This window comes from Scomber scombrus, chromosome 3, assembly GCF_963691925.1.
Source record: "Scomber scombrus chromosome 3, fScoSco1.1, whole genome shotgun sequence".
Taxonomy (NCBI): domain Eukaryota; kingdom Metazoa; phylum Chordata; class Actinopteri; order Scombriformes; family Scombridae; genus Scomber; species Scomber scombrus.
In genome coordinates, this window is record NC_084972.1 from 23532311 (window position 1) to 23560181 (window position 27871).

Sequence of the window (27871 nt, forward strand, 5' to 3'; positions counted from 1 at the left end):
TCATGATGAGCGAGGTGATGGAAAGTGTGACTAGACCTAATGTTTTGAACGTTTGGGTGGCGCCGTCATCAGGTTACATTACACTGCTAATTGTTCAGCAAAAAGCATTTCTCTTACTTGTATATATGAAACAAGGGCCTGGAGCTCATCCAGATGAGGTCAGATGACACAAATAAAATTCTATGATATAAAGTTCAGGTGGAAAATAACTATGAAACACCAGTCTGCCATTCTTAGTTTTCTATCACAATGTTTCTATACTGTATATTTATATATATATTCTTATCATATATATATGATAAGAATTATGCTGGGACTGGCACACACACTCACACACACACACACACACACACACACACACACACACACACACGCATGCACACACACACACACACACACACACACACACACACAGACACACACACACACACACACACACACACACACACACACACAAACACACACACACACACACACACACACGCATGCACACACACACACACACACACACACACACACACACACACACAGACACACACAGACACACACACACACACACACACACACACACACACACACACACACACACACACACACACAAACACACACACACACACACACACACACACGCTGTACAGAGGCTGTGTGGAACAGCAGATTCACCTGATTGGTTTAGCTGAGAAACAGAAAAATGAGTTGGGTGATGTGAATGGAAAGGCCCAAGGTACCGTAAACATGCAGCATGACAACTCCCAAGCCATCCAGGAAACGCCTGGTTTCCAGTAAAGAATTATTTCTCTTTTGTGACGTTAGTGACGTTAGTGTTTGTTGTATGATTTGTCAGGAACAAGGAGTTACAACAGTATTACGGTAATTTGGGATAGACCTCACACAGATAATAATCAGTAAAATATTGATTGTTTATGGGTTGTATAATAAGTTCAGTTAACAACCTTGGTAATGTACTTGGAGTTAAATATGATGGACAACATGGGAAAAATAAATAATGTACTTTTGTACATGTATGTTACTCAAGCGAATGTATAAGTATAATATAAGGGCAAATTGAGATATTTGTATTTTATACATACATTTTAAACATCTATTTATATTGATAGTGTAACTGAATTAACATTGTTTTATTATATGTGAGATCTGTAACTAGCCAACCTCAAAACGAACTGAAGCATTGATGACATTACTTGTACATCTGTTGATAAAAATATTAAATTCCCCTTCTTGGTGGTGCCACAACATGCGATACAAAAACTATTTGTTGTCACCAAATTTCATGTCAAGCAGATGGTGAAATGAAAGTTGCTAACAAGCCAAAGAAGACAGCAATTTCTATTCAAAGAGAACAGTTGCATAAGTGGGTTTCCAGACTAAGCTTTTTAATGATGGTAGAGTTGACCTTAGCCATCGCCCACACAAATTACTCATTTGGTACATAATAGACCATTTCTTCTAAGTTTCATTTATTGAGAAGACAAACTTTTCAATCATTCCATCATCTTGGATGGTCGCAATGAGTAGATGGGAGGTTATGAAAGCCACATGATAATAATGTCTGACAAGCCCAAACGAAATACCACCAAAGAAAAGTCTCAAGTCAAATTCCCCTGATGAACGCACATTAAACCAATCACTGCATGTTAGCATTTCAGTCATCTACAGGCCATTACCAAGTGCTGTAATTATACCACATATTCCATAGACCTATATTACTTTGAATGAAAGAATGCCAATTACAGTCCTTTTACTCTGTCTTCCAGTGTGCTGGCTGATGCCTCCATACAAGTCTATGATTAAATTACTCAGGGGAAAGCACTCACATTTTATATGACAACCCCTGACGCATCCCTCAGCTGTGAATTCCCCAACCAGCAGCAAATCTTCTGAGAGGCTCTGACTGCGGACAGGTGGGTCCAGATGCCTGAGAGGGACAGTGAGACAAATCCTTCCTGCTTTATACTATCATTCTCTGTCTCTTCCTACTGATAGAGAGTTAGCTCACCTGCCATACATATTGTCTAATCTGACAGGAATAGTAGGGAGATGTCATTTAATTTTTTGACTTACTGCCAGCATTTTGTTTTCTTTTTACTTAGCTGTCAAAAAATCTTGTAACAGGACTGTATGTACAGTATACCTAAGCCGAGTGCTGTACCTGTAGAAGTAGGGGCTCTCCAGACAAAATCATAACTAAACTGGGGTTATTCAAAACTTTTTGTTTGAATACGTTTTAGCACGAGCAGAGATACCCACCACCAACTGCCCTTCTTTCTTTTGAAATACAGTCAAAGGCTTAAAATGAATACACAGCAACTAGCTACTCCCACATGTTCCACTGAGGCTGAAAATTCCCTCATCTGACACGTGTATGCTGCAGACTGTAGGTGTTGTTGCACCGATGAACACTGGACATAGGCACCGTGAGAGAACCTTGTTCAAGGCACACAAACTGCAAAGTAAGAACTTCACATAACACTCAAATGCTAGTTTATTCAAGAATTTTATTCCTCCTGTCGATGTACAGGAGTCATTTTAGACATACGGTGTGAAAAACGGGGCTGCAGAAATTTTCCTCGTGTTTCACAGCAGAGAAATTCAAAAGTTGTTCAGTCACGCTGGAATGTGAAATGTGAGTTCTGGGAAGACATGGGCCAGACAGACACACAAGCCCTTCTGACGTGGAAGGAAACCTTAACTTGTCAATCACGTCACTCCTCTGTCAATAGCTGTTTAATCCTCTGCTGAAAGCTGGTAGGTGCTGGATCTAGAGACAGACAGGAGGTTAAAGGTGAAGTGCATGACAACCTCCCCACTGCAAGAGCATTTTCCATCGTCAGTGCATAGTTGACTGAAAGGTAAGAACTCTAATGATGTTGTTTTTTTAAAATGTGAAACAGCGTGATAATATCAAGGCTTTAACTCTGCTTGTGGCTGTTATACTCATGAAAGTGATACCAAATGTAAATGCTTATATACTCGTAATCAACTTTTGAAGACGGTATAAAATGTCTGCCTGAGAGGAGATCAGCCATACCTTGCTACCCACCCTGAGAAAGTTCATGTTTTGCGTCTGCTAGTCTGAGAAAAGACAGAGACAGATGAATTAATTGCAGTGATATGTGTGGGTATAAACAAAACATAATGAAATGACCACAGTGCAGACAATACTTTGTTTTGACCAAAAATACATTTGAGCTTATATATAAGCCTAATCATCTCCATGACAACGGCTTTACTGGTAACATGGAGATGAATTTGTGTATAACCACAGCAACGTCTTCCAATTGAATTAAGCTGCACCTGTGCACATTATGGATGGAAATAATAGACTGAAAGCAGCTATTACAGTGAGCCTGTTGCTAATAGATGTGTGTGAGCATGTTTAATCTTGTGGTTTTTTGTGCAGCACTGAGAGAGCATTTCTCCTCACAGATGACTGAAATGACTCATTACTGTATATCAGCACAGGATTAATTAGCTGATAAACACTCTTGCCATTTTTATGGTAACGTTTCACAGTGAACTATGAGAATAAATGTCATAAATACATTTTACATTTTAAATCCATTTTTCATGTTTGGAGTTATTTTATTGTTCAGTTATAGGTTAACAATGGTAAAATCCAAGTTTGTTTTCAGACCGTTAGACCTGCAAGAGAAACTGCAATTGCACAAACTTACTGTAGCTGGATACATGCCTCAAATAAACAGCTTCACTGTGAACTTTTTCCCATTTTGTTTACCACCGGGATATACACTATACACTGGATTTGTGGAAAGGGCACCAGAGCTGAGACGCATACAGAGAATATAAGATCAGAACCAATAGTAACACTTAAGATGTGGTAAAGACAGGAGTCTTTCTGGTATACCGGCTGCTCTGTTGAATAATTGGAGAATGTTATGCCAGCTCTGTCAATACATTTGCTCGGAGGATAACAGTCCTGTGCCAATGAATATTTATGATTAATACAGCTATTTGTAATAAATATTTTATGTTACTTTATTCACCAAGCCGATGAGATGGAATAAGGGTTCAAAGGATTGAGAGGTGTTCATTTTATTCACACATTCTGTTTTTTTAATTCAAAGTGCAGAACTTGTATATATGAGTACTTGCTCAGTTAGCAAACATCAACTCTGACTCACCATTAAGTATTTTCCAATTACATTTTTGACATTCATTTACAATTCGGTGCATCATACATCATACATATTTAATGCAGCACCATGTGTAATGAGCTGGGTGTGTGGGGATGGGATATTCGTTGTCTTTGTGAATAAATGCCACCAACTTTTCTGGGGGCAAGATGATTTGGAGTATCCTATCCTCGCTAAAAGTTATATTGAATGTACTGTAAAAACTAGAACAATTTTCTGAAGAAAATTTAGGTGTTCTTGCTGCTCAAATCTTGCAGCCAAAAAATGTGGGCACTTAGTTGAAATACTGAAATAATTGAAGCAGCAGAGGATTCATACTGAAAACAGTTGAATTGGCAGTTAAAGCGAAGGTGCTAAAAGAAAGTTTCCGTTTTAATTGTAGGTACTGAATGACGAAGTTTCAATTTTACATTGTCCCTGATGCTGAGAAGTCAAAGTCCACAAGAGCAAAAGTTAAAATTGTGAAATATATAACAGTTATCCCTATGATGAATAAACAGTTGTTGATTGTTTTAATTAACACCATATTCACATCTGACAGCTGGTGTAATAGCTGAGCAGGGAAACTACATTAACAGGTCACAAATCAACAGTCACAAACAACAATAAAATAAAAGACTGAGGGGGGGGGGGGGGGGGGGGGGGGGTACATTTCTACAGTTCCTGGGAAATAAATTAGTTCTGTTGCATGACAGATCAATATACAATGACTTATTAAAAAGGGACGGTAGCAGCTGAACTTATAATGCAATACTCACACTGAGTTATAATCCCATTTAGACATTATAACTGTGTATTTTTACCATTTAATGTTTATTTTGAGTATTAGTATTTTAAGTATAAACACAACATTACGTAACAATGTCACAATACAGCATATCAACAACATTGCTGATTGTCTGACATGTTTTGTTTGGCACTCTATTGTTGAAAATAACATACTCTATGATGGCTGTGGTAGTAGTAGGATTAAATTCGAACTGGTTGTGACTCAGCTGGAAATGTGACAGGTTTGCAAAAAAACAAACAAACAACACTTGATTGTGGTAACATTACCGTTACTAGCTGTCATGGCTGACTCATAACCTTGCAATGCTTAAGCGGGAGGAAGGGCGTTCAGGTACCGAAGTCTAGATGTTCCAACTATTTCCATGTTGCACTGTGAACACAGAGAAAAATCTGTACACGCGTCGCAAAAATGTCTTTTTAACTGTTTGATTTTACAAGGGCATTTAAAAGCCCCTCTCAACCAAATTTCCTTATTTTTTAAGGACATTTTGCCCCAAGCCTGGTACAGTGTTCCGTAGATAAAAGATGCCTGTCAATATTGACTTGGTCCCAGATCTGAAAAAAGGCTGGAAGTAGCTCACAATGTCAATACTGCAACTGCCAGGGAACTGTGCCAGTAGGGGTTGTTAGTGACTGAATGCCCAACTGAAATGAACTGCTGGTAACAAAATACAATGGACTCATGAGTAAATTACTATCAAATAACTGTAGAGATTTCCTTGACAATCATTTTTGTTATCAGCAGAAAATACAGGGTGTCCATAAAGTCTCTTTACAATTTAACACATTTATTACAAAAGCAAATGAATAAAAAAATCTGTGGAAATTGAATAATTGAATACACCTCTATATGGGCACCATTAGTTGCCCGAACCACATCAAGACGGTACTCGATTTCTTGCCATGTTCGCTGTAGCATAGCCTCATCAATGGTGGCAATGGCATCAGTGATCTTTTGCTTCAGGTCGGTGATGTCCCGTATCTTTGTTCGATGCACGATACACAAATGCAATGTGATTAAAAACTTTTAGAACCACTGAGTACACAGAACAAATCTGATTAACATACCTCATCAATTGCTTTTGTAAAGATTTTTTTTTAATTGTAAAGAGACTCTGTGGACACCCTGTATGACTAGCTTACTGTTCTTGTACTAACATCACTAGTACATCATTTAAGTACATAATTTAATATCCTAATTTAATCACAGCTTTATGGGCAAAGATGATCCTTTCCTTTGTGTAAGAAATGTCTAACAATCTCAGTTTGAGAATTTTACAGGTATAATAAATGTATACAACCTTACACTCAATGTGCATTCCAAACCAACACCATACTCATATTTTATATTTAAAGGTTAAGGCAAAAACTGTTAATATGTCTTTGTGGACCAAATGACACCATTAACACTTATTGTACTTTTTGTAGTAGGCACAGTCTGTTTGAATTTAACTGGTGGCGACATACAACCATAATGTATAAAGGTCAAGTTATACATTATAATACGGACTGTATTATACTGTGAATAAAGATGTATTTTACAGCGAACCTGTTGCAAATGTTGTCCTATCAAAAACATTTCAGGAAGAAAAGGTTGCAGTATTGTGGCAGGTTCAGTGAAAATGAAGTAGCAGCAGCTGATTGCACCAGCTCTAATGAGAACCTAGAAGGGGCACAAACTTAGTAATGAACTTACAAAATATATGATAGATAGAATATAGTAGAACAAGTGGAGGGCAGAGGGTTTTTTGGCATCCATTATATGACATTTAGTGTCTATATATGTCTAAGATGTGTAAGAGTGGCTGATATTTCACGAGAAAACTCTGTCCCCCTTGTTACAAGTCTTGTGTTCATCCAAATAAACGTCTGTGATCTATTCATTATCTTTATAGGAGCAGGATGAATGCACCACAGTAAACAGAACAGCCTGTTTACATTTTAAAGCAACACAGGGTAACAGTTTCCTGTAATGCAGCCATTGTCTTTGTTATTCACTTGATGGCATCTGTTTCCAATACTGCCTGCATGTCCATTGAGCATGAGCAGGCATTTACTGTATATAATGACAGACGTGGCAGTTTTACATGAATGATAACGATGCAGATGTTGGAAATAATTGTGCCGGTAAATGTTGTGATAATGGAGGTAAAGGAAATGTGTATGATTGAAGAGGAAACGACTGACGCTGATGGAATTTGAGATCAAAGAGGAGAACTAAATGCTTTGTCTTTTGACACAAGTAGAAATTTTAATTCATGATCATGAGAAGGGAGCAATGGGATGCATAGCTGATGCAGTGATAGAACCAAGCAAGATAAAAGCAAAACCCTGTAATGCACTGTGACACGAGGCTCACATCAAGAGCAGAGAAAAGAAATGGTAAAAATGTTCATCTGATAAAAAAGCCATGTTTTCTGTCAAATATTAATGACCCATGAAAGGCTTTACTCATAACAGCAGCTATTCTGCATTTATAAGGGGCCAAAGTTACACAGAATAGTGATAAATAACTCCTCCAACTCTTACAACAACACCCCTTTCTCTTTTAATAGATGGGTACACAACACAGGCAGTTGCATCTCTCTCTCTGTGTGTGTGTGTGTGTGTGTGTGTGTGTGTGTGTGTGTGTGTGTGTGTGTGTGTGTGTGTGTGTGTGTGTGTGTGTGTGTGTGTGTGTGTGTATGTGTGTGTGTGTGCCTCTCTCTCTCTCTCTGCTCAGGTACAGAAAAACAGTGTGTGTGCATGCGCTCGTGCATGCTCAGTGTTTGTGCAGCTCTGACTTATTTTTTCACTTTTCCCTTTAACTTCCTGTGAGTCACCAGCAGTGGAGGAAATACTTTACAGCTGTACCTTTATTTTTATGTGAAAACACGGCTTAATGCACACAGAGAACAAAAGCAGGAATCTGGTACAATGTTTTGCTTCACTTGTAAATTCCTGGGCACCTACTTAATTTGCTTTGCTACTCAATGGTAAAGTGCAGTTATAGAGCGGTTATATAACCTTTGCTTATTTAAGTATGTCATGAGCCTAGAGTGGCTTATGTAACTTTACAAGATGGTATAAATCTGTAGATCCTCTCCTCTTTTCACTTATCTAAAATCCAAGATACATCTTTTGTGCTAATGGAAATTGCTCAGAGAATCTGTGAGAAAGTGTCCTTGATTATCATGCATGAGATTAGTCTCTCTAAAGTGGATCATGTCACAAATCTTTTTCTTTTTTTTTTGGTAACAGTTAATGTGATGCACTGCAGCTTTAGTTGCAAATGATGCCTGTCACAAGTGAGATGCAGGGGAAAAAGAGATGTAGAAAAAAGAGGGTTTTGTTTTTTTTATTGCAGATATTCATAGTTAATGTCTGCAGAGTTACTACAAAAGGAATGAAACGTCCTTTGATGGCTACTTGTTCTTTTGTCATTTACACTGCAGGGAGAGATTAAAGGTCTGAAGATTTTGGCCTAATAATTAAGGCCAAGGAAAAAAAATTTTTTTAAAACACCCCCCTCTCGATGAGTAAATAGTCAAAACAAACCTATCATTGTGAAAGCTTCTGGATGAGCGGCTGGAATGTTTCCACTACATTACATAACCCAAAGGCATCCACTCATACAGTAAGAGTATGTTGCAGAGGACTACCTCTGCATTGTGCTTTATGAACTGTTATTATTTATGAAGAAGTGCAACTCGTTCACAGATATAAAACACTAATTATCAAAAACAGATAAGTTATTTTGTGATGGCTCCATCTCGGGTCAGACCCTTATTGTGCAATTACGAGATTACAACTTGTAAATAGCATTCACGTCAACCTCTGAAAGTTCCAGAATATCCAATTTGGTAAATAATAATATTCAAATGACTGGAAACCAAGCAAACATGGATGCTTCTCATCAGCCAAAGTCAGTCTTTTAGTGTAATTATACCCACATTTAAAGGATATAATGTTATCTTGTCAATGCACAGTATTTTAATCTCTAGTATGATTAATGCATTTATACATACTTGCTGATATACTGTATCAGGACATGAATGCTTGCAAATCCTTAATCTTTCTTCCCATCCATCAAACACTGTGAATGTGGCATGTGATACAGTATTTACGTAAAGTTGTGATCAGTGGTGATCACAACATGATTTTGTAGCAGTATGCACAATTGGTACAGACAGTTAATTTTGGAGACAGAACAACAACAAAAAACTTCTAATTAAAAGAAATATTCTATGGAATTAAGTTAAGGAAACTGTTTGCTAACACATTAGCCATACTTTGAACATAGAATCAAATGAGTTCTTGTAATATGGAAATGAATACCATGGTACTTTCAATGCTGTACTGTGTTTATACATTGTATTACTATTTTCACAACCAAAAACTGCTGTACAGACACTTCAACACACCTCACTATATGGATGCACAGTAAAACATCAGTCGTTACCAGTGATAGAGTCAATTCTTTATAGAATTTTTCATTTAAGTTTTCACAAATGTATATTTAGGGTAATAGGGATAAATTAAGAAAAAATATAACTGATAAAATTACATGTTTTAGCTTCCATGTTTACTTTGTTTCTTTTGTTTGCTTGAACTCTGCAGAAGAGCTAGAAAAAAGTGTGCACAGAGAGGATGTTGATAGACGAACTGACACTTGTTGCTCTAATAGTAGTTCTTGTGCTCAGCAACCATATCAATAAATCACTTTTTGTCATTTAATTGCAACTTTGTTTACACAGTATGACTCATTTTTCTTCTCATACTTCAGCCTCCTACCCCTCCGCTGTCAGACCAGGCTACAGAACGGGATGTTTCTAAATCTTTTTGTATCAGCCGTGTTTGGCTCACTGCCTGCCCCACAGGTCAGCAGCCACTGGGAAAACTCCAGGCTCTCCAGATGGCCAGTCTGCTTATAGAAGCAAGTTACCAATCCCTTTTGAACATCAGTACATACTTAAATTCAAATGATATTTAATTGCTTTAATATGCAGTTATATTGGCACATCAAATCTATGTTGTACAACGCAGTGAGTGTTAATAATTGTTTTCAGTAACCATCAGTCAATCCATCTGTGGCCATTACTGCACTCCCACCCACAACTGTCCATCAACACGTCTTTCTGAATCACTGTAAAATCCCATTTTCAACAAAGACTTACACATCATTGTCAATTACAGGCAAGAAACAGGAAGTTACTGTGTACTTTCCTACTTTCCTGCAAGCTGCCCATTGTTGTGATGGAAACTATGAAACTATAATCATAGCGGTGGAACAAATCAGCTTTCTGTTACTAAACTGTGGAGGACACAACCAGCATATCTATTGCTCGCTTTACTATTACAGCACATTATTAGTATACTCAGTTGCTTAATGGAGCACACATATTTGGGAATTTCATGTGACTATGTTGTATTTATCAAGTATGTGGTCAGTCACTGATGGATATTACATATGAGCTGGACCAATGAAACTGCCACTGTAGGATCAGAATAATGGTTAAATAATGGACATAAACACCACAATTTGATGCATTACCATTAACCTGGTTCACTATTTGCCAGTTGTCTGTGTTGTTTGAACTGATCAAATTCTGTTTGGTTGTTTGAGTTTAACATCCAAAAAACAAACTTGGGTTCAGCTTTACACGTTGATAAGACTTGTCTGAATGCATCCTTTTGAAATCTGTGAGGCTGGGCCATCTCTTCAAGCAGGAGGTGCAGGTTCAGACTGGACTACAGTGTCTCTTAAGGATGTGACCCACATACATCCAGACCCGGAACTAGGACAATGCAGCGCTGCTATGATCAGCTATGATAGTTCTTCCAATGTGACTTGAGTCAGAACATTTCTCACAATTGCTACACAACCACCAGGACACAATGCCAGCAGTAGGGGATGTATGGTACTGATGATGTTTCATACAACAGTACAGGCATACCAGCGTCATTGGTAAATCAAAAGCCTTGTCAATATATTTTTATAAAGTTAATTTATAAAGCCATTTGTTGAAACCTAACTTTGTAATATAATAACTGATGCAGAGTGTCGCTATCTGTAGGAACATATAATTTCTCAAAGGGATTTCTGTCTTTTGAAACATGCAAATGTTTTAATAAACTTAATGGATTTGGATCAGATTCCTGTTATGGGATATGGGTTTGAAGGCAATGTTTTTACTGATAATATCAAGCCCAGATAAAATTAAAGACCATGTCATTTTTAACAAAAGAAATGTAATTTAAGACCAATCCAATCAAAAAATAGCAGTGTTTAACTCAATCGATGCTGGTAAGCAATCTGTTTGTTAGAGCCAGAATACATACGGTATTGCTCTGCATTAGAAAACACTGAACATGAGACCATACTCAAATGGAATGATTTTCACTTATAGAAGATAGTATTTTGATTAAAGATGAATATTAATACAGCTACAAATGACTTACTCTTGTCAAATGTATTGTACAGTATTTCATTATGAGTGAACAACAGCTATGTAAAGTAATAATTGTGTTGTGTTTGTGTTTGGCAGCTTTCTAGCTTACTCCAGTTTCAGAAGACAGTTAAATAATAAGTCTTTATAAGAGCTTTAATTATAGGAAATGCATGTATAGCACATTTCATTACAGGCAAACTAAATGTGTTTTACATTAATGCGCATATATAAACAAGTGATATGACAATATATTCAATTAAATACAAGAATAAACAATATTGACATTCACCCAGCCTCCAAAATACACAAACAAACCAGACAACTATTGCACAGACAAAAAACACAGACACAGGCTCACATATTAACTAATCCAGAAGGGACTCCAGCTCATTTTTGAATGTGGAAACTTTCACTGGATCTGGATCTTATTCTAGGAACAGTTAGAAAACCATCAATTAATGACCTGAGAGGTTTGACTTTTCAGTCTACATACTGCCAAGCCATTTATTGCTTTAAAAATAATAGTCAAATTTGATTACATTTTGATTCTGCAGTAATGTGTTTGTTTTTGCATGCTCTCGTGAGGGCTGCATTCTGCATGAGCTGGAGCCTTTTTGTTGATATTTTGGGAAGTTCTATAGTTAATAGAAATAATTTGCCTGTTATTGAGGAGTATCATTCATTAAGTTGAGAAATAACCAGAAATATATACAATATTTTTGACTCAGGGAGTGCAACAAATATTAGCACCAGCCTCAACTACAGCTGCTAAACTGTAGAGCAGTGGTTCTCTAATTCAAGTGCAGCAGAAGGATACAGATGAAAGATTGAACCATGTATCTTTTCTTCCCTCTTGCCTCTACACCCTTCACATTCAAATGACCTCTGAAGGCAGCACAGGGATCTGCCTGATATATATTACAGTATTTTGTCTGTGTCTGCTATGTGCTAGACTTAAGTGCCACCCTCCCCCCACCATGCAGCTGACCTTTCATATTTAATATACCATGTTGGGTAAAGGTCACTACTGTTTTGGCTTCTCTCCACCGGTTTTGTTGTGTGATTGGAAATGCCCACAGAATCCTCAATATATAAATATTTCCATGTTGCTGTCAAAAACATGTAAAGGGCAAGTAATCACGCTCCATTTTTTGAGTATGTGATTTTTGAGGTTTCTAATCACATCAGGCTGATTGGCTTACATCTGAACACACAGTGCTTTAATGTTATGAGTTTCTCCTCTCATTAATTTCCATTACTTCTATTCTTCCATGATCAGCTCTGTGCTCTCATGACATGAAGTCGAGAGCATGCAAAGCTTGAAATTAGTGTAAGACTTGTGTATCATGTGTCATGAATTGAAAAACAAAATACTTTGTTATCAGGGAAAGCATCACCTGTTCAGACCTCTAAATGATCAGGATATAAATATATATTTTCCCTTTTGACAACGGATTTAATGTCACTCACATGTTTTTTTTTCTCCCTCTCTCTGACTTTACTTTCAGTGGATTGGCAATGGATTTTCTTACATTAGATTTCCCAATCACATAAAGTGCCTGCTGCTGGCTCCCCGTGACAGGTGCAGAAACCTAAACAGCCTCTTTGAAAACTGAATACCTTATTGCTAAAACCATGTACATTATTTCATTACAAGGAGATCTTATTGGGTGAGACAGAGTTCCAGTCCTCTGTTCAGTATAATGTTGAAACAATTTTGACCTTCAACATATTTTACTCATCTACTGGAATTTTATACTTTTGTTTCATCACTTTGTCTTTCTTTCTGTCATCATCTCTCTCTGTGGTGATTCTGTTTTAAGACTTGGGAATGTGAAAGGCTCCAGTTAAGCTTCAAATGCGCCCCCCCCCTCTCCCAATGAGATGGAAACATTAATCAATTAGGTTGGCCCTTAAAGGATCTGAAGGAGATGAAGCTCCCCTCTCTCTGAAAATGAAATGCCACAGACTTTTAAATCCAGTCAAAGGGCATTTTTCCCAATCTTGCTCTTCTCTTTTTCCCTCCCTTTCATTCCCCACTCCCTGTTTCATTCATCTTCCCTCCCATCCCCCTCTCATTTCTCATGTGCAACACAAGTAGAAGGTCGGAGAATGAGAGGATGATGAAGAGGAGGGTTTATTCAGGAATGGATGAGAGGATGATGGGGCTGTGAAAACATGAAATGTGAAAATGTTGTCAGACTGTATCAAAAGGATAAAAATACAATTGTTCTAATTGTTTTGAATCAAACAAAATTCAGCAAATCCACAGTGTTACTCCTCACATCTGTATCAAATTTAACTCTTTTATTGTTAAAATAATTTGATTGTTTGAACTCTTTGTGTTTCTGATGCACAGACAAGTCAGAGCTCACTAGTTATCTGTTATATTTGATATGGAAATGATGTGACAGATATAATACAATAAAATGTCATACATCTTTATATGAATAGTAAATATTGTGTGTGGTTGGTTTGCATCTGGTGGAAATGCAACAGCAGCTAATTACTAGTATGGAAAAGGGTCACGCAGAGGGTGGAGCGGACTCCATGAATGGCAGTTGTTTCAATGGCCGATTGTCCAAAGGAACAAGAGATAACATAGTCTCATTATTGAAGGTCAGTGGCTAGAAAAGGTTAGCAAAGGTTCACCATTGAACAGCCCTTTGTGGTGCGCCTGCCACGGCCTCACACAGAATTTATTCACACAAGCTTTTGATACAAAACTCAACTGTGCTTTGGTAAAGAGAAGTGCAACTTCTGCAAAGCATTCTTTGGCACGTAATTGTTGGTATTCTGGAAGTGTCATACATTTTAGTTCATTTGCACATTTTAATTCTGCAATGCCAGAAACTTGCATTTGGTTATATAACATTTACAGCTTCCCTGATTTAGTGACAGGTTTTCATGTACGGTGCATCTTTACTCTCAGGTCCTGTCTCTGCAAGAAAATGCAGAAATATGATCTCATAGCAGAGCAAATCAAATTTACTGGGGGTCAGTTGCACTGGGTAATAAAATATCTCTAGACAAGAATGGTGTCCTTTGTAAGGCTGTGGTCAGTGTGTCAGTTTTAGGTAATATGAAGCTACTTGCTCTGTTTGTTTCCTCTGGACTCATTATGATGCCTTGTTATCAGGATCATACCCCACCAAGCTCTGTCATGTCATAATTTCCATTGTTTCTCTTCACAATACCTTCCCGAGTCTCATTTAAATTCATTTTCTTGTCTTCTGTTTGTGGTCGTTTTGACCAGTATAATAGAATTTTTTGACATACATGATTAAGGAGAAACATCCAACATATTAAGGTAGTTTGAGTCGAGCGGAAATGTGAAAGTGAAAAATTAAGCACCTGAGTAGCAGTCTGATTTAGCTTAAATTGACATAAAGTGGAATTCATTGTATGAGTCAAAGGCAAAGTCATTTATAAAAGGCATTTACAAAGCATTTTGCAAGCTGCTCCATCACAAAGTGATTCACAGAACTCAAATGACAACAAATCAAAACAAAGGCGAGTCTTTCCAGCATAATCAGTTTCCATGTGTTTGATTTTTTCCACAAATTTGCTGCCTCTGTGTAATACTGCAAAATCAGTGTGTTTTCTGTGTAAATTATGGTCACTAATGAGTCATCTCTCTACTTAATGGACCTGCGTATTGAACTATTTCCTGTTTACTATTACTTTGCTGTTTGCTGTAATCAGGACAACCTTATATGGAAATGCTACCAGGGGACGAAGGCAATGCTGTTACAACATTTACATTTGTGCTACATTAAATCAGAAAAAGGGAGCAACATTTAGGACTTTAAATTCGACTTAAAAGCAAAAGAACCGGGTGCAACATCCATGAAAGAAAACCTCATACTGCTTAGCTGTTAATAGAGAAAGTACTCAACCTATAAATGTTCTGAACCTGAAAGCTTTGACCTGTTTTACAAAAAGAATAAGCATTAATATTTTATACAAAATGACCAACAATGGGAGTCCTGCAGTGTCTGACGAAACTGCACCTTGACAGCTTCACTTCCCATAACTAGAGAGGAACTGATGGTCTTATTATAGTGACATTAAATAACACTTGCATAACTCTGCTTATTTGTTACAGATGAGAGAGTAGGCTAATGTGTCGTCTCTTGTGTGATGGAGGAGGAGTAGGCCACTTAAGAAATACTGAATTTAGTGTACTGAACATACTGAGGGTCAGTCTGAGGGTCACCTCTCTCTTTTTTCTGCTTCCTATTTTAATGATCATTTTGAATATTTTTACATGCATGCAACAGTCATAAAGATATTTTTATACTACGTTCATCAAACTCCCATCCTTTGTCAAGCACTAGCATTCACTTTGTCAGAGACATCTAAGTCATAAACATAGAATTATTATTATTATTATTTTCAATTGAATGCACTCCAGTATACCACTAACACCACGTCAATGATAATAACAATAATAATAATCATAATAATAATAACAAAAAAAAGTAGACATTATGGCAGAGCTGTTGTATTGGATTGCATTTGATTGCAAAGGTGTACTTAATAAAGTGTATAATAGATTTTTAAAATATATTCATAATATTTCATAATGAAGTATGTTGCCCTGCTTCACTATGAGAACAGAACAAGATAGAGGAAGTGTTATGCTTGTACTTTCTGCATTAATGATGTCTACATCATCCTGCAGTAGATCAAGTGTTCACCCAATATTTTTTGTGATGATGACTACTTTTCAGTCACAATCAATTTAAAGCCAGCACAACAATTACAGCATAACATTGCTGCTCTCTTCTAAGGGATCCTTGTTTTTATACAAATAATTTAACATGTTGTTTTAAAAACTGACTCAAGGGAAAGAGCACAAATGTCTCATAATGTGATAAAAGCACTTGCTAATGATATACAGTGCTGTAAAACGAACAAGCGTAGGCAGAAAATGAGCAAAAACCCCAGTTTCACTTTGTCTTGAGATAAAGGGAAGAATTATTTTCTTTGCTGTTGTTTATCACTCATTGGTGGTAATCAGTGCGCATTTCCATGTGGAAAGAGAATTAACAGCTCACTGTTATGTGTCTGTCTTTGACTTGAACCACTCATTAGTAAATGTTTTGTTTTAAAGGAAAATTGTACAACAATTAAAGTGAAAGTGAGATTGTATCCCTAAAGTTGAGGGTTCCTTTAAAAGCATAAAGTATTTTCTTTACAAAAACTTTTTTTTTGAGTTGTTACTTCTTGAAGTTATCTTCCTACAAAAGGAAAATTAGTTATCAATTTTCAACAAGTATAAGATCACTTAAACTCAGACAAAGTTATAAAACCAGTACTGCTGAAATCATCTAATTTGTAACCCTGAATGGAAAATGTTTTTTATTTTCCTCTCATTTCCTGGTGTTAGCAGGAGCATTTACCAAAGCAATAAAAAGTGTTTGTTTCACTAATTGCTCTTAGTGGATGAATGTATTTTAAAATGGTATGCTAGACGATATAATTTGCATAATAATTCGTCATCTCCCTTGTATTTACATGTTACACCAGTCCCTACTTCGTTCCACCCCGTCTCAATCTTTACCAATATCCTTCTTTCTCTTCCAAATCTTTCTTTTTTTCCAATTATCAAATTTCTCCCACCCCCACCTTTTTTTTTCATCCCCCATCTTTCCTTCTCTATGCCATAATTCCCTCTCTGTCTGGCCAACACAAAAACTACACACATTCCTTTCCCATGAAGCCATGAGTCTGCTCGTGCCAGAAACCCCTGTGTAATGTATCTTCGGCTGTAACAGTGACAAAGAGACGCTGTGAATAAGTGACAGTACAGGAGAGTGAGCGGCTGGCAGAAGAGAATCAAACAGACAGCGACATAGAGGTATAGAATGAGAAGAAATCGGTCTCCTTGTGACAGTTAACCTTATGAGCTTGGAGTCAGGACAGCCTGAGCTGGCAGCCGATGGCAGATCGCCACAGCAAGCCCACGGAGCGACCCATCTGTGCCTGGTATTAAAGCAGACTCACACCCCAGGGCCAGAGCCACCATGCCGTGTAATAGCTACACTGACATGGGTATAGTCCTGAGGGGGCCAACAAGTCACCCACTGGGATGACAATGGCAGCTTGGTTAACACAAACACACTCTCACACAAAAACTCCCACACATGCACCAAAACCTCAGAAAAAGAAGAAATACACACACTGGCAACAATGCATAACTTACACGTTACTCTGCCTCGCTAAAAACACTTAAGTGACTCTCCTACACATTCGAGTGAGTACCTAACACCACTTCAACCCTTTCTTTAAAACAGTGTGATACACATTTGGCTGTGAGTGATGGTATTTTCCCTCTCTGCTCCTATTTGAAGCTCTGCTTGGACATTGTTCTGTGCTTACATCCTGTTGTGTCTACTGCTGCGTGTGAGTGTGATGTACGTTTGTCCAGGTGTGTGTAAATGTGATTGTGTGTGTGTGTGTTTGTGTCTGTGAGTGTGCAAGGGTCAGGACTGCAGTACAATAGCAATGTATATTATCCGAACCACGAGAGGTCTGTCAATTCTCAGTGTGCATTCAGCTGTCTACTGACTTGCATTAAAATTATCACACTAGAAAAATGTACATTTCTGAAATGGATGTGGCCAGTAATGTAGAGGAATAGGTGAAACGGAGAAAAAATTATAGCCTGGGGTGAACTTTATGGCCTAAATTACACCAATACGTTGTAACAAGTGGTATTATATGAAATAAGCCTTTTGACTTGTATAGAATGGGGAAACACAAATTCATGCATTTATGGAAATGTAATTAAAGCTTTTCCTGTTGCTATAAACCCCCATTGTGTTGCGTGACATTGGTCAGCAATAGGAGGTCATTTACCAGCATTCATATTCACCATGCAATCACTATATGGAAAATATTTAACTAGCAACACATGAATTTGCCCCTCCAATGTCCAGCTTTGTCTGTGGTAAAGGGACACTCCACCATTTAAAAAAATATGTTATTTTGTTGTATTATGGGAAATGTAGGGTCCACTACTGTTTTTGAAGCTCGGCTCACACTACTTTGGGATTAAAAATCCGGATATCTCAGCTCCTGCTGCTTTAATTTTGACAATTCTGGTTTTAATCTGTCTCTTTCATGTCCCTCAACTTTACAGAAGTACAATACAACACTAAGTCGCAGGAGTACTCTTTTAATGCATATTCATGACAGTTCAATGTGTGACATTATAACAAAACAAATGTGACAACCTCAGGAGATTTATGGGCTTTCAGGCTTAGATTTTCTGGGCTGTTAACATCTTGATCCCAGATTTTCCACTTAAATGTGTATGCACTGTGTAACAACATAACATGATATATTATTCATCTAATGAAGAAAGTTTTGTGATGTCAACACTGAGTGAAATATTTGAATCCAATCTTCAAACCTGGCATCAGATCAGATGGAAAGGCATAATTTCATACACATTTCCATAAAAATCAGTTTGACATACAGTATTTGTTATCTTTGGAAACTTTGGGATCTTAGCATGATTTATTTCAGCATATAAATGTAACATAAACGTGGTGGAAGACTGGACACATCCATCCATTCAATTTTTATACCAGTTTAATGTCGAGGGAGGACCAAAGGCGAGGAAAGAAGGGGTTGATTTAATGTGTTCAAAGTGAGCTTGATGACATTGTCAGAGTTCATTTCCAGAAAACAACTCTGACACTCAAATTTGACTAATTCTAATACCAACACTTTGTGTATGTGTAGCTTTTCTTGAGTATCTAATGATATAAGGTGCTGTACGTGGCACAGATTGTAAATATGAGGTGAATGTGAGATGTGTGGCTTTAACTAAAACTGACTTATTTGTTTACAGATGTTGAAACTTAAACCAGTGTTAAAATGACTTCAGATGTACTCACATGTGTAATATTATCACACCAGAAATCTAAGCCTAGTTTTGCTGTGCATGATGCCCAGCACAAACCACGAAAATAATGACTCAATCTAGCCAATTCAAATGCAACTTTAAGTGAGGTTTGGAAGAATTCACTGTCCACGACACCCCCTCTTGTCAATCCACCCAAAAACAAACACTGCCATGTTCCTCCTATGTCTCCACCGGTAGAGGTCGCAGCATGGCAGTCATCGTGGCCGGGAACTCATGGATGGATATGAGCGCTCCCACATGACAAAGCTACAGCGCGTCTGGAAACCAGGAACGGAGGACGGACGTTTTGGGAGAAAACGTCGACAAGACCAATCCTGCACCTTTACCTGCATTACAACCATCACCTGGCTCGCTGACAAACAACTTCAGTGAACGTCTTCTTCTTTTTTTGATCCCATGATATTTCTGAGGCGAGCATCTCTGCTCTGTTTCTCCCTCTTTCCAAGTGAACTTTATAGGGATGTTATTTCAGAGCATCATCTCACTGAATGTCCACATAGTGCTGAATTAAATGAAAGGCGGATATAAAGAGTGAACGACTCTTCTTCTACTTTTTCATCCGTTTAACACACGAGAAAAAAGAGGGAGAGTGAGGGAGTGTGTGTTTGCTAGAGAGAGAGAGAGAGAGAGAGAGGGCGAGAGAGAGAGAGAGAGAGAGAGAGAGAGAGAGAGAGAGAGGGGGGGAGAGGGAGAAGTCGCACAGGTTTTTTGGAGCTACGCTTTCATGCCGTCAGTCTTGCGGACTCTGAGATGGACGTCAGATTTTATCCAGCTCCCCCTTCAAGCGTGGGTTCATGTACGTTACCGACTGACTCCGGTTTGGACTATTACCACTCCAACAAGGTAAACAATTATCTCTACTTTACGAGCTTATAGTCGGTCAGATGTGCAGCTCTTAAGTGTGATGTTGCACGCGCGCACGAGAACATTGGTTACACATGGTGGCCTATATGTGATCAGGCGCAATGTGTTACTATCAGAGACAAGTGCTGCACTTTTTTAGTTCCCTCGGGATAAATGAGAGTGAAATCATTCTGCAGGCTGCATTGCCATTGAACTTTGTTTCATTTCTGTCATGTTGTTTATTATAAACTCTGCAGAAAAATCACACATCACGCACCTGTTCTTGGCTTGTTCAGGCACTATTTTCCTTTAATTAGAATTTTCTAATGAATTCATCCAGATAAACTATGGGTGCCTGTACTGTAGCTGTCCTGTGAGCAGAGTTGCAGCGCACCACTCAATACAGCGCAATGCAAGTGCTGGCGAATGCTCTCTCTGAGCAAACTGGACACATTTTTTTTAACTGTATATGTCAGACAGCAAAGTGGCCCCTGTATAATTTAAACATTTCCAACCTAACTGAGGAAACACAAGGCTCTTATCTGCTCCACACAGGTTCCCACATGGGTCAATGCGCAATTAGTCCAATAAACAATTATTACGACTGCTACTTAATGTGAGAGTAACAGCATGTTGTGAGACGGGGATATTTATGATGCTCAAATGGATCGTCCAGCCTGTAACAGACCAATCTGCATATCATTTTCTCATATTTTGTGTCACTGCATGATAAAAGTATTTATATTAACGTATGAACAAGGCTCGGTCATCAGTGTATTATTGCGCATTCATTCAATCTCATCTGACGCACATAATAACTTTTTTACTTTTAGGAATGAATGATTTATCAGTGATCTTAAAAGAAACAATTCATTGTGGCTTAAAATTCATAAGGACGAAATACTGGATTAGTTATTTCCATATGAAAACGGGCCAGAAGTTGCGAATTGCACTTGCGTTTTTACGCACGAAATCATATCCAATATAGAACCGTATACATTTTTAATAATACACTTAAGTTGCAACGGCACAAAAAATTAATCATCATTGCCAAGTTTCTATTTGAAAGAAAGTGGATGAAAATAGTATGCATCAGCACTATTTGGATAGCTGAATATTGCCAAAATTCCTAAAATATGTTGTCGTTGATATTTGTGTTGAATGTCCTGGAGCCTATATAAAGAGATCACTTTTTTATGATATGCTCTTCTCATGAGCTGTACACTTGACTAACAACGATGCTGACTTTTTGCTTAACCAATAAAGGTTTTGCATTTAGACAAACCTGCTGAATAGTCCAAGATTACAAGTCAAAAGCAACAAGCCTAGTTTTATTTATTTTCCTGTGGTCAGAGTAAAACTAGTGTAAACATTTGCCAGTAACTACCGGGCAGAGCTAGAAGAAGGCATTATACTCGAAGCCATTCAAATAGGTTTGCTTGCCTTAGCACCTGGAGGGGAGCCAGCAGGCAGTTAACATTTGCTGACGACAAAGTGAAACATTAAAGCACAGTACAATATTTGAATTGTTAATCTCATCTGCCCATACACACAGTCACCTGTATGTATACATGAACAACACAAGCAGTCACTCAGACACACACTCCCACATCCACACACACACACACACACACACACACACACACACACACACACACACACACACACACACACACACACACATACACACACACACACACACACACACACACACACACACACAGACACACACGCACACAGCTGCACACACACTCCCACACATTCACTTGCAGAGAGGTTTGAATTACAATACACAAGTCCTTTACATCAACTACAGTCATTCCTTCATCCATAACACACTGTTAACACTTCAACCCTAACGCTAACATAAACTATTCCTAATTCTGGATTTCAGCCCTTTAATAAAAGATGGCAAAATATTCTCACATAGAAGTGATAGAGTTTTTGCGATCTTTCTGAGCTTGTGGTAATGTTACAACATTTACGCTTGTGTTTATGTGTCTGGGTAAATCGAGCAAACACACACACACACACACCCACACACACACACACACACACACACACACACACACACACATAAGCCACGTCTCAGGCCTTTTACCATTAACACAATGAACTGTACCAGTTATCATGATTCAGTGAGCGTAGAGGTTGTTGGCCTGGTAAGAAGCAGGTTTTGGGTTTCAAGGACAGAATCATATAACATTGTCATTACTAAAGTAACAGCTGTGACTAAGATGTAAAGTGACACATTATCTGTATTGCGCGGCCGCTACTACACATAACTGTTGAATAATGATACAGGAGCTTTATATGACGTTTTGGCAATAGTTCATCTTTATGACAGTCTTATTTCAGTAGCAGGATGAGCCTCCTTGTATGGGCTGACCCCCTGTAGAAGGAGTGTGCTAGCAGTGCCACAGTGGTCCAGTGCTACTTCAACTGCAACTGTTAACTTGGAAATTTGCAAAGATGATAAAAACTATTATTTTTTCTTCTTACACATTACACTGCATGCTATTTACTTGACGTTTTTTTTTGTGATATTCATAATAAACTGAAAGGATTATTTTAAGTCACTGATTTTTGCATTATAGCAGTTTCTCATAACCTGTAACCGTGGTTTGGATTTTTGACAGCACAAAAATCCCACATTTGTAAATTATTCACAGTACAAGAGCTGTGTACATAGGGTATGAACAGTCTCAAACCTTCATGTTCGATCCCTCCTGCAAGGTGTTGATTTACATTTACACTTAAAACAGGCAGAATACAAATATAGCCTATGTGAAACTCACCAGTGTGATTATACATTACTGTACGGTATTTAACATACCAATCAGGAAGTAAGCATAACACTAAGTGGGACAGTCCACATAAAATAGCCCATCACTTCCTGTTCTAGTGGCGTTAACTCAAAAACGCATCTAATTCTGACTTTTTGAGTGACTGTTAGGCTTAGTGAGAATTACTGCTTATATGTGTTTGTTTGTGCGTGTGTGTGTGTGTGCGTGTGTGTGTGTGTGTGTACTTGAATGTGGTCTGTATTCTACCTGAAGAGGTTAATAATTGAGGAACGTAAAGAATGTGTAAGTTGAAACTGGTTTGAGCTGATCGGCTGCATTCACACTGATGATTGATTGATGCATGGCAGGAATATGGATCACACTGACAGGATATGTCAATACCACAAATCTATGAGTGCACTTGACCTTTGAATTTAAGCAAGGGTTCAGCTGCAATTCAACATTAAACATCAACAAAACATCTAGCAATCATAAATGTGATTGTGGTTTTATTTCCCTTTTTTCTAACCAAAATCTGATTCATGATCAAAACACAAAGATTAAACGATTATGTAAGACAGAACTGCCACTGCGCTTCTTTACACATTCATTTTAAACTGCTTGATAAAACAACCTGTGCATCCACATTTCAGAACAATGCAAAGCACAACACATGAGAAAAGCATCGATTTCTATTTTCGCTATGAACCCCACGGCTCTGTTGCGCTTCTCAACTCCGTCCAAGTAGCGTTGTCCTGCACTTGCACAATCACCGTGAGTCATCTCTACTTTTCGCCCAAGATTTCTCCTAATCTTTTTGAAGCCTCTCTGTATCTTTCCTCGCTGAGTGGGAGGCTTGTTTGTTCAGCGTACACTCAGCTGTGTATACCAGCGCTGAAGGCCACTTCTTCGCAAATGCCTGTTTTAGCGGGAGACTATTTGTCAAATGCATTATGACTTGTGCATACCCTCAGGCAGAATCACTTCGGTGAAATGAAGTTGGATAGATTACTGTAGCTGTTCCACTTTCTCCTCATCCCTCTTCCCTCTAACAGCACGGTGCCCAAGAGAGAGGCTCTCATGTAATTATACTGTAGTTATACTGTTGGTTTATAATCCAATGGTTTGCAGATGTTATTCTTTACATAGTTACAGCCTCTTCCAAGTTACTGTACATTATTTATATATGCTGTAGATGTTTTCACCGCAGTGCAGAGCAAATATTTTATTGATACACAGTTTGTGTAGTGCAAGTACTTACTGAAGTGATACCTCAATCAAAGTGTTACTGTGTTTGAGTACACAGAGGAAGACCTTATACATGCATGTGTGCGTGCAGTGCGTACCTAATTATTTATATATCTTGAGGCGAGATGTGTGAAACATGTTTTAACAAGATAACCCTCGTTTATACATTGATCCAGGTATTCCCACGTGTTATACTTTGTAATTCCTTATTGTGCATCTCTGTATGAATGAAAGTAACAAGCGGCTGACATTTTGTCCACACAAAAAATGAGGCCAGTTTTTGCAGAGCACGTACCATCCCTTTTCAAGTGGTCCATTCCATTTCCACCACTATCCGAATCGCTGTATTAGTCATGGGATACTTCAAAGTATGGACAGGCGAAGGTATTTTCCTTGTTAAATTCTCAGAATGTGTCTTTTTTTTCTCCCTCTCTCCTCAAAACATGACCGTAATAGAAACAGCAAAAGAAGAGTTATTCCAGCAGTACCTCATTCTGTACACAGAGGGAAGTTAATTACATGGAGGCAAGCATTCTTGGGTCGACAGCGTGGACTTGGGGTTTTTCATTGTGCCCATTCATAACATTCTGCTGACTGGCCAGTCCGACTTGCAATATCCCAACCGTTCTCACTGGGAAAATGTTAACCCATGCATGGCTCAAATGCACACCAGAGGGGGAAAACGCAGCCTGAGTTACTGAAAGTGGCGAGTTTATTGTTCTAAAGCAGTTCCAGGCAGTTAACTAAGAGCAAATAATAGATAACATGATTTGGAGTCATTGAATGAACATTATTATCATTTTTTTCCCTATATTAAAAAAAATAAATCATTAAACAGTTCACTTTGTAAAGTTTTCTTTGGTCTAACCACATCCTGGTACTGTTCATAATCAAGTCTGTCTGTCTCCCCCACCTCTCCCCCCTGTGTCTAACTTCTTCTCTCATTTACCTTCCCAGCAGCAATGTCAAAAGGTTATGGAGGCAAGCTGGATCGCCTGGGGCTGATAGTGTCTTTCAGTTAATGATAAGTAGCTACAGTGTTATTCTCTGGAGCAGTGAGCCTTAGATTGTGTTTTGTGCACAGACCATTACAGTAGGAGAAAACTGCACTGTTTTCTGATCATTATTTTAGATGATTTGTTTAAAAAAATCTCTGCTAAGTACATGTTTCATTCAATTTAGATGGATAATTGTGGATAAGTGAGTTACCTACGGAACTTTACCTTCATTATAAACTGTTTATGCACCTGGTTAGTTACAATATAGGTAAAAGCCCCACATTTCTAAACCTACATGGAATTTTACAGGGTATTTGAGGACAGCAATTGGCTGTTTAGAGAACAGGCGAATGATATACTACTGTCCATAACAGGGATTTACCACTGTGGACTTCAGTTTAACCTACAGGATAGTGAAGGTGACAAAGCTTCAACCAGACTCTGCAGCACTCCCGCTGCTCTGCTCTCTACTTTATAATCTAGACGAGACATGACTCAGAGCTACTAGAGGTGTTAAGAGGGTCATAAGTCATGTGTGGCTTAAAATAGATAGTATAGTTTATCCTGCCTGGTTAGCTACTTAATCACCTAGGTCTATAGAACCAGGCTATTTATGTTGGTGATTGATTGTATGAATGGCCAAGAATTCAGTCATGACAGTGCATTTTTTAAAAACTCTTCTCCATGTACTTTTGTGATATACTGCTGCTATCCCAATCATTTCTATGCTTCTATCACGTTCCAATCTGTCAACCAGTAAGTCCGTTTATTATAAAAAAAATCTGCTTTTAGGAGAAGACTGATTGCAGGTTTTCAGACTCGCATAGCAAACTGTATGTAATGGGAAACACAGCCACATCACAAGATGTCAGACTAATTCCAATTTTGATGTTGATTGTGAATCGAAGCAGCCCAGACCTGGCCCCAACTCGTGGCCCTCATTAAATCACATTAACCCTAATTATCGTCACTGCCCCTTGAAACCAAAATACTACAGTCAGGCTTGACTCTTGGCTTCTCAGCTGGAAGTTGGGTGTGTGTTTCAACCCCCTCGACTTGTGTAAAGGAGTCCGATGTGCCAAGGCGTTTTAAACTGTCTTCACCTCAGGAGGCCACTGGTTCCTCAGTAGCACTAGCCTTGACTGGCTGCCTGCCTGCCTCCCTCTCTGTCTGTCTACCACCCCCCCTCTCTACCGCCTTCCCCCTTGCAGCCCAGTTTCCTTGTGCTGTTTTATATTCAGTTCTTGATTGGTTGGGGGATGGGGTGGTGGAATAGCATTTGAGAGGTTAGCTGGTTAGTGCAGGGAGGGGGAAGTAGATTTGGGGTGTGTGTGTAAAGAGAGAGAAAGAGAGACAGAAGGAGCTCTAGATGGAGGGAAAATGGAGAGAGATTTTTAAGGGTACTTTATTTTTCAGCTCGCCATTGAGTCTGTAATGTCATTCAACGATGTGGAAACCAAAATGAGCCTTGCCACCAGATGTGTTCCAGTCCAGATAGCGACTTGAAAGACAGACGTTTATTGTTTTAGTGCATTTGGTATGGTTCAAACCCAAACTGCATGAAATGCTGATTGATGGATTTCACTAAAGAATGTATGTGTGTATATGCATGTGTGTGTGAGAAAAAGAAAAAAAGAGAAAAGGAGAGAGGCATCTGCTTCACGTAATTTATTTAACTATTTCTATACTATGCTCTGCTCTGCCTGGTGATGAGAAGGTAAAACTGACTATACTATGGTAGAATTTCAAGGCAGATTTTCTTCCATGAGCACACCAATATAAAAAAAAAATTAAACCTTACAATACTTTCTCTTTGATATCTACAGAAAGTGTTCTTGATGTTTCTATAAAGGATAAAGAAAATATATGTTTTTAAAGTACTGTTTCAGTAAAGATAAGTATGGTAAACATACTGTACTTAGCAGCAAGATAGTATGTCATACATTTGTTGCATAGCTGGCCCTGTTTTTATTTGAACAACAAGCCAATATTAACATTCAAACTGCTGTGACCTTCTGTTATGTAACTTTATATCTTTGCTTCACCAAGGGCAACAACCAAACTTATTGTTGTTGCTGACATTTAGCATCATCCACATGCATGTGGTTTAGACAGTAGGTCAGGAAGTGCGCAGCTCAGTCTTTTTTGCAACAGTTTCAGAATCCCTATTGTGAACTACGTGTCCTCCATTATCATACAGTAAAGTTTTTGTTGTTCTTGTTGTTTTTACGATTGAGGTCCCAGCACGCCAACCTGGATGCAACAAAGACATAACATTTTCGTTGTGTTGAAATGCTGCAATTCCCCCAGCAAGAAAGCTGATCTTCATTAGGATAATTGCTTCATTTCATTCATAAACAAATAGACCACAAAGTGATTATTCTAGATGCTGGGGATTATGAGTGCAGTTATTGGCCTTGGCAGATTTGTGTAAAGCAGGCTTTGGTACATAAATTAGCGTAATCATTGTACAAGAAAACCATATCAACATTTCAAATAAGCACAGACGGAGCTCATCATGTTTCACATTCATTCTCACCACTCTGCAGAGATCTCACAGTTCACCCAACAATTTGTTTTTCATTTCATTGCTCTGGGAATGGTATATTATTGTGTATATGTTTTGGTAATATCACAATATTTTTTCCGTGAAGGCTCT

General features: G+C 38.2%; 1 protein-coding gene across 3 annotated transcripts in view; it reads left to right on the forward strand.

Annotated features, from left to right (window-relative positions):
- Positions 1-2772: 2772 nt before the first annotated feature.
- tox2 (TOX high mobility group box family member 2) overlaps positions 2773-27871 on the forward strand; it is a 116040-nt gene continuing 90941 nt past the window's right edge. For 2 of the 3 annotated variants that reach the window (XM_062415475.1, XM_062415477.1), the window contains exon 1: positions 20076-20180. In XM_062415475.1, the coding sequence (XP_062271459.1) occupies positions 20088-20180 (93 nt within the window). In that variant the 5' untranslated portion in view covers positions 20076-20087. Of the gene's footprint in view, positions 2871-20075; positions 20181-27871 lie in introns of those variants that run through there. The other variant, XM_062415476.1, reaches the window with a different exon arrangement.